Below are 13,231 nucleotides of genomic sequence, written 5' to 3'. Positions count from 1 at the left end.
GCTGAATTTGCAAATAGTTCTGGAAAGGTAAATACATTTCATTTGTGAATTACTAGATCACCACAACAAGTGCAAGGATTTGGGTATGTGACAGGATACAGCTAGTATGGAAAAACATGAGATTGTCAACCTGTAATAATGTCACGAGTATTGTATATGATCTTTATAGGATTTTATATATTCAATTTATGGACGCATCAGGCTGATTATCTTAAATTAAATGGAACCAATGGAATCAGGAAAGCAAGCAAATAAGATTGCCAATGTGACACAACAAGATCTTCAGTATACTACAGGGAGCAGTGGTACACAAATACACAAGTCCATGCACTGAAAGCACCCAGTGGCTAGTTAGTGCTGCCTCTGGGCAAATACACTGTAGCGTGCCATTTCTGAAGTTTGCTTACTCAGCACAAAGCCAGGGAATATCTACATCTTCCTTCATAAAGCAGCATGACTGTCCTGCAAGGATGTTTCCCCACAGACTCTTCTAAGTTAAATCAAAAAAGATCACTGAACCATATGAAGCCAAGACAGTGCCTCTGTCTGAAATAATCTAATTGCATGTAGGTTTGTCTCCAAACTTTAGAAATTTTCCAGAGAGCACGGTGTCTATTCTTACTGGGAAGGCATTTACTAGGAAGAGACAATGCTTCCTCTTTGGATTACTCTCCCTTCACACCCACCCAGGGAACTTGGACACCAAAGAGGCTGACTCCATACCCACTGCCAGACAGGTGCTGTCTGACAGTGCCGACTGCTCCTGTAGAGACTGGCTGCAGCTCTGCCACGCAAGTGCTGACGCTGTGTTCTGAAGAATGGCATCAAGGCAACAGCATGGTACATGCCCTGGGAGGTGGCATAAGGACAGACTGGGCTACTTGGGAGTTCAAAGCTTACTGGGAATGGGATGGGGCACTCTGGAGGGCAGAAGGAGCCAAACGGTGCAGTCCCACCTGTACTGCCTCTTGCTAATGGCATAAATCAAACTTCTCCCCAAGTTGCACCCAGCTTTTTACTGGGAAAGAAGTAGCTGGAGTGGTCCAAAAGAAGGCTAGGAAGCGAGCCAACAATTAAGCGATACAGATGACCAAGGATGTTGTGCATAAGCTTATTTCCTAGACTTTTTCTATTTAGTGGTGTAGATGTATTCTGGGTGGGTAAAAGGCTGACAAAAACTCTAGAGGAACTTTCTCTAGGAAGAATAATGGGAAACAGGAGCCTGAGAGAGCTTTGTGAGAACACCTGAGGGAGCCCTAGCCTCTTCTCACTTCCTGAACTTTGGAGCAAGAAAGTTCACTTGTGCTTTTTATAAGACTTCATATACTCTGAACTAGACTAATACGACTTAATTTAATTTAGTTAGTGGATACTACAATTTCCAGAGTGAACCAAATGACAGGGAGTAATCTATGTTTTTCAGGAGGTAAAAGCAATTTACCTTAAGAAGTATATGGTCTACTCTAAGCAAGAAAGAGCTGTGACTTCCAGTGACTATCCCTGTGAGAAGTGACAACTCATATCTCAAGTGCAATGCATTCAGAGAGCCAGTCAAAAGTTAAATTAATCCCAGAAATGTGAGAAGAAAGCTAGAATTACAAGTTTGTGAGATGCAGACACAGATGTCATTACATACATACACAGAATAAAACACATACATAGATATAGGCATGCATGGAATTCTGAAAATCTTCAATAAAATATTGAAGTCTAGATACTGGTCTAATGCTGAACATCACCTCTCTGGAGCTTGCTCATTAACCTCACTAGATCAATGAATCACATCCTCGTACTGTTTGCTTCTAAAGACCCATTTGTTCCAAATATTTGTATTCAGCCAAATATTTAACAACATTAAATTCTAGGAAGATACTTTTGATTTTTTTTTTTTTTTTATTTTTTTTCTTTTATAAGGCTCAACCTCCAGCTAGAAACGCTCTCCAAAAGGGAAGCTTAAAATCACAGAAAGAATCTAAGGTCCAAATGCAGCAGTCTACTTTATTTTCTTTCACCTTTCTGACATAATGAGTAAGTCCATTTCCTATCTGCATTTTGCCATCCATGATCATTTAGTGTAGCCCTCTGCAGCTATTGGAAAACAGTATAAAACTTGCATTAGGCTGACTAAAGCATCACTGCTCATGAATGTTTAAGGACATAATCATAGAGTAAAATTTTCCTGCAGTTTTAAGCACTGTAAGAGTAATATATAACTTGTAGCCATCATAGTTGTATCTATCCTCAGAAGCTGAACTTTAAAATGTTAAATCCTGGTATAAAGCTGGCCAAAACGATTGCTTATTAATAGCTATCTTTCCTCTGTGTTTCACAGTTATCTGGGACACATGCTTAAAATGCTAGTCTGACATACCATACCTGGCTACCAGTTTATTTGAATTACTATTTCTTCCACAATGCCTCAGCTCTGCAAGATTTCTTTTACATTCTTTTCCCTTTGCTAAATTGAAGATTTTATGGGTGTGGAAGAGCAAGGACTGCAAAATACACTAAAACTGTGTATGCCAGATATTTTTTTTACCATTCTTCTCTTATACTACTGATAGATTTCATAATACAATTCAGTATAATCATAAAGGTGGATGCACTCATTATACATTACATTTTACTGATGTACTCTGAAATCTAATTACTTCTTTTCTGAAAAATAGTTTTCAAATGCAGCATTACAAAATTCCTTGGTTTATTGTCTGTTGTTTATTTCAAATAAATCTCCCTCATTTTTGAAGTAAAGTGTTCTTATATAGCACAATATTTTGCAACTTATTATATAATTTTGTTTATGCTAAATCGCCAGTGACCTACTTAGTGACAGAAACCATTCTCTATTTTGATCTAATACCTGTTCATGTCCTTGAGAGTCCCACCCAGAGTTCAGTGGATTTTGCATCACGTATAGTCACTTGCATAGTGGTATACTGGGGGAGGAGCAAGGATCAAAAATATAGATGACTACCTTAATTTACCCAGATCCTCTAGATGTTTGGGCTATAGCAATCTATCAAAAGATCCAGAAGCTTGGATGGTTACTTAAAACTCTGAATCCAGAGTTCCACATACAAAAGAACAGAAAAACCCAGATTTCTTTAAGTTGATTTTACCAAACAGCACGTATGGAAAGAAAACTCAATTATGATAGCTTACCCATTTATCTCCAAACATTCAGACTGCCATTTTTTGGTTTTCTCTGATGCAGACTTGCAGGAAGGGAGCTGATCAAAGGGCCTTCCCTGCAGACCTGGTCCTCTCTTTTTTTTTTTTTCTTATAGCAGAAGTAAAACCAGAGTTCGCTTTCATAATCATCCCCTTTTCCTTTCACTTTAAGGCTTGGTATGTCTGCTACTGAAATTCTATCTCTGCCTTCAGTATTTCTGTCCTTCTCCTTTCTTTAGTGAATGCTGTTTTTCATGTATTCCTATTTCCCAAAATTCAAGATTTTCTACCTTCCCCTGGCTGAGACGTATTTCAGTTCCAAGTTCTTTCATCCCCTCTGGCTCACTATGTATTACAGTTTTCTCCATTAATGAGGCTGATGCTCCCGTCACACCTCTCCGCAGCTGGGCACAAATGATCTGCTTGCAGGGGTCCCTTTCTTCCTTCCTCGTTCAGCCTCTCCAATTGGCACCTGACATGAGCATGCTAGATGAGATACAAAAGAACAGGCTTTGTCCTCAGTGGCCTACTAGTTTTTTCATACAGGGAAGGCGGACCTAGCTGTTTTACTGACAGTAGGTAAGAGAAAAAGAAATCCTACTTTTATGGATAGTGCTGCCTGTGTCTAGCATTTCAGATGGGTGAGGAAATGCTATTAAGGTGTTTTGTAGTAACTTAGTCTGGTATTAGAGAAAGGTCAGGGGATGCACCTCTATCTCGCATCAACTTACTGCTCTCCTACTCTGTCATTGCCATCTGGGAGAAGATGTACAACTTTGAAAGGAAAAACACAGCATAACTGCTCAATTTTTTTCCTCTGGTGGCAGCTCCAGTGAAAAAGCCTAAAGATGGGTTTCAAAATCAGCACGCATTGCCATCCCATTTGAGGATACCAGCAAAAAGGATGATATGCATAAAAAACCAGAACTATCTCATGGGGGGGCACAACCCAAGGAAAGTAATTATTTATCTTCTTACAAAATTAGCAAGAAATGGTAGCGTATGCTTTGCATATTTTCAGTCAAGTCTCTTATCTGAAAGCTAAAGACCAAATCGCACATCTCAAGAACACACTGGTTTTGAGTTACATAAAACATTACATAAAAGAAAAGCTTGCATTAGGTAATAACAAGGCTTTTAATTAAAACCCAGAAACAGAAAATGGTAACCCTGAATTATTATAGCCCTTTCCATTAATCCTTATAAGCAAAAGCAAATGGATTAATTTTTGTTCTTAGGTCATAATTTCTCTCCACAAGGTCGTAATTTCTCTTCACATACCCTACTAGCAGCAAGAGTTATAATGAAAGTCCACTAACAAATAATGATAAGAATGGATTCAGAGCTGTATTGAACCCCATTAATCAAATCATCTTTGTAAGAATTCTACTGTTACTTTTGAAGACTAGAAGTACCTGCTCTAGATTAATAAGCTTTTTATTAAGTAAAATGTTTTTAAGAAAGTGATCTCAGAACAACCACTTTAATAGTACCTAATAATGAAATGCTTATTAGGTAGCAAGAGGCAGCAAGAGGAAAAAGTGATAATATTACGTCTACCAGCAGAGCAGAACAATCCAAACATTCCTCTACACTTTGCAGCTGGAAAGGCTTCTAATTTGTATGAGATTTTATTTACTTTTTTTCTGGTTTGGGCTACATCTGATATAAAATTACATTTTAATCACCTATGGTGTGCCCACTGATGAAGTGTCTTGACTTTTAAAACAAAGTTTTTATTTATTTGACGTGTTCCAATAGCATCTATCATTGTATACCTAGGATAAAGAAAACAACTACAGTGTATTTCAAGATCATTGTAGACCCAAGCAATTGTAAGCAAAGGCATTTGGCAAATTATGAAACCAAGTGTCAGTGTTTCTCCATGTGATGAAAAAGAAAGGGATTGACTTGGATTTCAATTTTTTTCCTTAATCTGTTTTGCCCTTTTATTGGCTAAGTGAACCAAATAGACATTATAGACTAAAGCTGACTTTCACACTGAGGCATCAAACATTTACTGATTTGAGGACATGGACTGAAAGGAGAAATATCTTTACTAACTGTAAATGCTGGACTACAGAAGAAGCTTAGAAGAAGTCTAAGCAGTGAAGGCTTTTCCTCGCCAAACTGGATCCACTGCAGCTGTGGACTACAAATATAACTATTCCATTTACCTCTGCCCTCTAGAGCGAATGATGAATTCTGCCCCTGCTCCACTTTGCAGATCAACTCTAAAGCAGTCTAATTAGAAGCAGACTATAACAGACTACTCTGGATATGATTTAAACTCCGTGTTACACTGAGAGCTTAAAGAGGCTCAAAAAAACAGCATGCCAGCTGTAAATCAAGGTATAATTTTTTTTTTCTCACTGAAAGATTTAATTTATTACCTCTCATTCAATAATGTCCAAAGCAGTCTGCTAAGGCAGACTGTTCTTTTTATGAAATACTACAAAGGCAATTTTAAAACATTCTAGCAACATGCTGCGCTGTACTAACCTGAGCAGTTGGCTGAAGCTCAAGGTCTTGCTGATTGCTTTGGCCCGGAGAAGAAATCAATGGAAGAGCTGTCTGCTTTAGACATAATCCTCAATGTACACTGTATTACCTCAAATTGTTTCCCTCAAGCACAGAAGTACTTGAACCCAGATTCAGAGAGGAAGAGAAAGGAGAGTAGGTAGCAAAACAACACACCTTTAAGAGTAAGTTACTGGTACCTTTCTATCTTCATTTGCTTACGGATTTATATATTCATATGAGTAACTTCAAGCATTACTTTTTTCTCTACACAAGAAAAGAGAAGGCCAAAACACAACATCAAAAAAGTGAAAGGTGGATTCTCTCGTCCACATTTTCAGGTTTACTATCCTGCAGCCATCTGGGCTGCTAGCTGCGGAGAGGACTGGTTTGCAGCACTTGTTAGCTCAGCTGGGTGATCATGTCCCTCTCTATTGAGATTATTGACAGTTAAAGAGTACTGACAGGTTGGGCAAGAAAGGTGAGGATAATGTGGGTCTGTCTCTTCACTGACAGCTGATAAATTCCTTGTGAACAACCCAACCTGTAGAGCTGTTGAACTATGGTGAATGCTCAGGTCATAGTACCAAGGTAGTCTCATCTTTCAGAGGTGTCTCCTCATAGAAATGAGCAGAATCTCTGCATGGTGATAACTGTGGTCAAAAACATGCTCACTGTCATTTGGGCCAGCTGCACATTGTCAACAGGAGTGCCAGGAACATAGAAATAGGGTCCATAAGCAGAGCATTAATTTCTTTTTCTAGAAAAGGAGGGAAGTTCTGAGGCAAAAAAATAACTGGCGATCATATTCAGAAATAAGCAAGAGCTGAATAGATTACTACCCTTAATGTTAAAAAAATAAGTTCCAATAACTATCTTCAGATGCTTCATACCTCCATCACTAAAGAAGATATGAATGTTTACATTCTAAAATTTTCCAAAATAGGAAAAACTTTTAGGAAGTGGCATATACCTGTAACACTTGGCCAACTCTTCTTTCTGCTATTAAAAATTGTCAAAACAGACAAAATTCAAGGGAGTCAAATCTCAAATATTGTCAGCAGGTTGTCTAGTGGGTGAACAAGAAGCCTATTCAGAGACCCTATAAGATGCTCCACAATACCCAGCTCCAGCCAAAAACAAGATTTCTGTCTTTGGAGTGTTGCTGTGCTGTCCATCTACCTTTTTGGCTCAAGCAAGCACTTGAGCAAGCACTGCTAAGGATCTTTGTGCTTCACATACTGTGGGCTCATTGAACTTTACTTTTCCTTTCAATTTACACTTGTGATATATTCTTGTAGCTTACTTTTACACATATCCTGAGTAATTGATATTTTTAATCAAGCTACCAAACTCTTCATCACCCCAGATAATTGAGTGTTGAATGCAACAAGAAAATGATAATACAGAAATGAAAGTTCACTGACTTGTCCATACTCTACTAAGGTTAAGCACCTGATCAGAATGATGCTTAGCTGAAAGCATCATTACAAAGATATCTATGCTGAAAATAACTGCTCACTTACCTATTCAGTTGACGTGGAGTGCTTCCAAACCTAGCAAGGCCCCAGTAGAAGGCAGGACCTGATAATAAATATATGACTCTGGCTGAACCAGAATGAATAGGGAACTTAGGCTATCAACTGAAATGTACTTTATTTGCAATATCTGTGATTCCAGAAGCTGCAATCACCGCATGCTAAAATGGGATCTCCATCCACATGACACATCAGCTCTGCTTTCCTCTCCCACACTGTGTCACAGTTCCTGTGATTACAGACCTTCTGACTATTAAGATTAGAAACAAGGTTTCTTCTGTGATGAAAATTCAGAGCTTCATGTCAAGACTCTTCACCATAAATTACAGTGAACACTGACGGCAGACTGCCTCAGCATATAGGCATGTCCCTTTGGCCTGACTGATCTCACTACAAATCCCTGAAATTCATTGAGAAGTTGCCTAGCCATTAAAATCAACGTCTTCATTGCACAGAAGAAGATAATCAGCTGCGTTTTAGAATAATGCCACTGCCCACAACGTGATTTGCAGAGCAGAAAATTTAAATGAGAAAAAACATTGCACATATGAAGAAAACATGGATGTAAAAGAAAAACATGCTTCAAATTGGAAACATTCACAGGCACATGTGCATGCACATGCACACCTAAAATAAGGTTGAATTACAGCAACTGACAGCTACTGCAGCTGAGAAGATACTGACTAGGAAGCTTCCATTCCAGTTGATGCCTCACTTTTTTCGCAGGATTATCTGTGTTACATTCTCACCAAAAGCAGCAAAATCTTCCCTTCCATCCAAGCACTGAAAAACTAGTGCAGTTTCTTGGCACTGAATCACATGTGAGCTGGCAAATTCACATAAAAGCAGAAGAATCCCCAACTCTTAGCCACCCCAAAAGAGATTCCTCCTCCCTTTCATGCAGGTAACTGGGCTGCTTCCAGCCTTTTTATTGGATTTGCTTGAACTAGCTCTAATTACAAAACTAATCTCGTTCTTCCTCCCCAAAGATAAAAGCCAGTTTCCTGGCAATTTAATTCTTAACAGTTTTGAAGCAGAAGAATGAGCTCTAATGGAGAATGTATAGGTCCAGCTGAAGCTTTAAACAGACAAAATGTAAATACAGTGAATTTGATTAATTACAGGAGTCAGAGGCAGGGAATTTAAGTATAAAGTTAGCATATTAGCAAAAAAATTAGCATAAAACATAACGAGTTAAACTGAAAATTCAGTGTGAAGAATTTTTTCCATTTGACAGAAGCACCCAGGTGTGGCACAGTACTTTGTTCCAATACCATGACAGTGTGAACAAAAGGTGCCTGAACAGGGATATCTATACAATAACTTAATTTTTGCTCTCATGGTTTTGTGGCACTGCTATAATTCTGTTACGTTGCATAGTTTGGTTTTGTTAATTAATATTCTCAAATCAGCTGAACTTCAGAGGAAGTCACAAATTTCTCCAAGCTACCTCTGGTGGCTTCTTTTGTACAGGAAAAATACACCAATCAAATATGTACAATTCAGCATTCAGATTATATGAGAACTTAAATATTCAAAATAAAGTGTGTCTCTTGCATCAGACCCTAATGTTCTGATGCTAAGATTTATATTCGTATTTCACTTCAAACATGAGAATAATTCCATCATAAAATAAAATGCACTGTGGGGACAGCGACTGTTGTGTCACATAGCATACTTTAGGAAAATACGTTTTGCTTCTACTGGGATAAGCATGGGTAAATTCTAATGCAGATAATTTCACATTTTATGTTAAATAATAATTTTCATTTTAGAAGGATTTGCTTTTTTTTAGCAATGCCTAAAATGGCAACTGGCCATGTTACATCTCAGGAATACCTATCTGTTTACAGCTTCTCCCAGCTAGAAATCCTTATCAGGTGATTTAACATCCATGACACAGGAATGATTGCTGCAATAGGATTCTATGATATTTTTTGCAGACTAGACATATCCTTTGGCTATAATAAGCTTCAAAAATGTCAGTCTGACACCTAACACAGCTTGAAAGCACAACTTTTTCTGCTTATCAAGTTTGGGACCTGCAGGGAAAGCCAGGAGAATTCAGTCCATTCTAAACTGTTTATTTTCTGCCTTAGATTTTTGAAGGACTCAACAAAAGAATGCTCAAGGCAAGTTACTGCTCTTGGCTGACTCAGCTTTGTCATGTAAGCATACCTGCAAACATGACATATTTAAGTGCACATCTACAAAATGCAGCTATATTAATTAAATGCCACATATACTTACCTGATGTAAAAAGAAAAAAAAAGCAAAATAATTTTAAAGTTAGATAAATAACACTGCAAAAAAAAATTCGAAATCTCAGTATGGAATTAAAAGACCATAAATATGGAAATGAGTCTCTTGGTCCACCAGCACTCACCATTCAGCCACTTGGAGTTGTACTGGGCAGTGCGGAGAGGAGGAAGGGCCCCCAAACTGCGATAAATAGCAGGATCCCTTCCTGGAAAATCCATGGCTGTTGCAGCATATAATTCACCACTGGAAGTGAGTAGAGCAGTGGAGTTGTGCTGGGGACTGTAAGGACAACGAGCCATGCCACTGATTTGATCATGTATCTCTGTCAGGTTACTTAACTGTAAAAGAATGAAAAAGAGGGATTAAAACAACCCCAAAATTATCATTTTAGCCAAGCTGCATCAATCTGAGCAAAATCCTATCCTAAACACCAGTTATGTCCTTTGGTATTGCATAACAGTTATGATCTGACCTTTACATCAATCTGAAACTGTCTCATATAGAGTTTTACTGAAATATTGTCTGATCTCACTTTTGTCACTTTAATATGCAAAACATGCAAGTTAATCACATTAGCACATGATTAACTCAAAAATTAATTATCTGTACACAGATTGTTTTTATGAAAATGAAAACCAGATCTGATTGCTGGAATCAACTAAGGTATTTACTGTAGCAACTAGATAGATGATAAAAAGAAAATCTATTATTTGTTTTGTTGGTGTGTTCTAGGAAAGAATCTCACATGAAAAATGTGATTAAAAACCTGAGCTTTCCAGTTCACCAGAACAATCTCTCTGATTTAGTAGCCCTAATACTTTCAGCCATAAACCACAGTATGATGTTAATATGTTATTCGAAAGTGAAGGTACAATAGGTTTAAATATGATAAATGTGCAAAGGAGGTTTTGGTGATACAACTATTCTTTGTATCTAAACGCTTCTCCCCTCCTGAAATAAATAGCCACCTTAGTCCAAACAGTGACATTTTGATTTTTATTATGACTATTATTGATCCTTAATGGACTCTCTTTCTTTGATACACATAAATTACAACTCAGGTTTTTTTCAGATACAGAATGACAGATCTTTCAACCAAGATTTCTCATTCTCACTAGTCAAAAATCACTAATTCAAGTACTCTCATCTTCTCCAGGACTATGCATACACAGTATGCAGCTACCCAACTATATTTTACAACTAAACCAGTTGATGCCTACTGAACTTGACACAGCGGCAGAAGTTTTAGAAATACCTATGGTTCATGAAAATTGGCATGTAGGAGGAACTGAGCTGCTGGTAACTGTTCTCTCCCACAGCTGACGATACGACTGCAAAAAGAGATCACTGGTTAACTCCTCTTTGACCTGTCACTAGCTAGATCAGCCTTTTACACATCAGCTCACCCATCAATACACAAATAGCCTGGACTCAACCACAGCAGCCTTTTAATCTGCTGGCTCAGAACAGGGACTTGAGCTTGTGGAACAGAACATTTAACTCATACCGTCCGATTAGTGCAGATTGGAGTGAACGCATTGGTTCCACAGGTGAAGAGATGGTTGCCTCCAACAAGAAGCACTCGAATGTAGTTCTGGCACTCCTCCTGACACAGAGAAAAGAAAGAATATATTCAGTGATGCTTCAAAGCATAAAGGAGACTAATTACAATTTGCTTTCCATGGTTATATGTCCACACATAAAAATTTAAGTGAATAAGGCTTAAGCCTTAAAGTAACAGTTTAATAATCATTATATATCTAGTTTTCCTAATTTCAACACATGCATCCATCAATCTGTGAAACATGTTTAACAGGATAACAATAGCACTGAAGATTTCTTCTAAGTGTATATTTCAAGGGTTAAGCTAAACTCTGAAGAAAGAGATACTGACTTAAATAATATACTGCCATGCCAAGAAATCAGATGCTGGCTTTGAAGACAAATCAGGCCAAGGGAAGAATTCATAAGGAAAACAGGAGAAAGAACAGGTTGGAAATAACATGAGTATGTTGAAACCAGAATGAATAAAATTCTTGCGATGTTCAGATGCAGATATGTCACTATGAGTTTTATAATTTGCATGATCTGTTTTATTGGAAGCATCTACATTTCTGTTAATTTGAAGTTTCTAAAGAAATTTCATTACCTCAACACACAGACATTCACCCCTGAGGAGTAATTTTACATGTTTTTTATGCCAGTAGGATGTGCGAAAGCTTTATGATGTTCATTTCCCTCATTTCAGAAGCAAGAAAGCAACAGCAATTTCTATTGTTTGTTCAGAAAGAAAGCTTTCTTCTGCAATACTAAGAGTCTCCCAGAAATGTATGTAGGAAAGATGAAAACACTCCAGTGAAAATCAATGTCCCTATTGATAAAATGACCAAAATCAACAATATGCTTGGAGAAAATAAATCTTCCTGGAACCTTCAATTTGAATGCTCTCTAGCATCCATTCACAAGATAGTCTCACATAAAGCATTAAAAACACTTGTGAAAATACAGCTACTCAACTCTAACAGATATTAAGTGAAATCATGTAGTAAATCCATGCAATAGTGATGTTGCAGAAGTCCCATTATTTGGTCTACACTTATATTAAACGTATTCCTTGTTTATCTTGAAAATAGCCTCTCATCCTGGAAGATAAGAAATATAATCTTGAATAAATTGAACAGGCATAAAATAGACTGCAAATCAAGGTGGGCAAAATACTTTACAAATCTCTGAGAAAACTCTCAGAATTTATTGTCTGTACCTTTCCTCATAAAGTTTAAAAGCCCTACAAACCTCCCCACAAAATCTCAGAAAAAACCTACCTCTTGAAAAAAATCTCTCTCAAAAGTCACATTTGCATCAGTCTCTCATGAAAATGTAGCTTTACATGCTTTTCTTTGTTAAGGCAAATGTCAAACATCTTAGAATTAAGATTTGATTCCCACTGGGTAAAAATACAACATCATAGAATCATAGAATAGTTAGGGTTGGAAAGGACCTTAAGATCATCTAGTTCCAACCCCCCTGCCAGGAGCAGGGACACCACGCACTAAACTATGTCACCCAAGGCTCTGTCCAACCTGGCCTTGAACACCTCCAGGGATGGAGCACTCACAACTTCCTTGGGCAACCTATTCCAGTGCCTCACCACCCTCACTGTGAAGAACTTCTTCCTTATATCTAACCTAAAGTTCCCCTGTTTGAGTTTAAACCCATTACCCCTTGTTAGGCCTACCACTACAGTCCCTAATGAAGAGTCCCTCCCCAACATCCTTGTAGGCCCCCTTCAGATACTGGAAGGCTGCTATGAGGTCTCCATGCAGCCTTCTCTTTTCCAGGCTGAACAGCCCCAACTTTCTCAGCCTCTCTTCATATGGGAGGTGCTCCAGTCCTCTTATCATCCTCGTGGCTCTCCTCTGGACTTGCTCCAACAGCTCCATGTCCTTTTTATGTTGAGGACACCAGAACTGGACACAATACTCCAAGTGAGGTCTCACGAGAGCAGAGTAGAGGGGCAGGATCACCTCCTTTGACCTGCTGGTCATGCTTCTTTTGATACAGCCCAGGATACGGTTGGCTTTCTGGGCTGCAAGTGCACACTGCCTGCTCACGTCGAGTTTCTCATCATTACCTTTAAAAAATTACTTCACTTCTGTGCAGTTCCCCTGTTGAAAGTGGTTTTAACTACACTAAAACAAACTACAACAAAAAGAATTGAGAGCAATTCCTTTTTCGGGGGG

At 38.2% G+C, this 13,231-nt stretch overlaps 1 protein-coding gene across 1 annotated transcript in view; it reads right to left on the bottom strand.

Moving 5' to 3' along the window:
• The window catches only part of LOC104410853 (semaphorin-5A-like), a gene marked incomplete at both ends in the record, with an annotated part of 47,249 nt that overhangs the window by 28,820 nt on the left and 5,198 nt on the right, over nucleotides 1–13,231 (bottom strand). Inside the window, 2 exons of the mRNA XM_010021123.1 lie at nucleotides 9,616–9,829; nucleotides 10,999–11,097. Coding sequence (XP_010019425.1) covers nucleotides 9,616–9,829; nucleotides 10,999–11,097 — 313 coding nt within the window. The remainder of the gene's footprint in view (nucleotides 1–9,615; nucleotides 9,830–10,998; nucleotides 11,098–13,231) is intronic.

Source organism: Nestor notabilis, unplaced genomic scaffold, assembly GCF_000696875.1.
Source record: "Nestor notabilis isolate BGI_N333 unplaced genomic scaffold, ASM69687v1 scaffold22368, whole genome shotgun sequence".
NCBI lineage: Eukaryota > Metazoa > Chordata > Aves > Psittaciformes > Psittacidae > Nestor > Nestor notabilis.
Note: the sequence above shows the minus strand (reverse complement) of the source record. Positions and strands in the feature narration are given on the sequence as shown.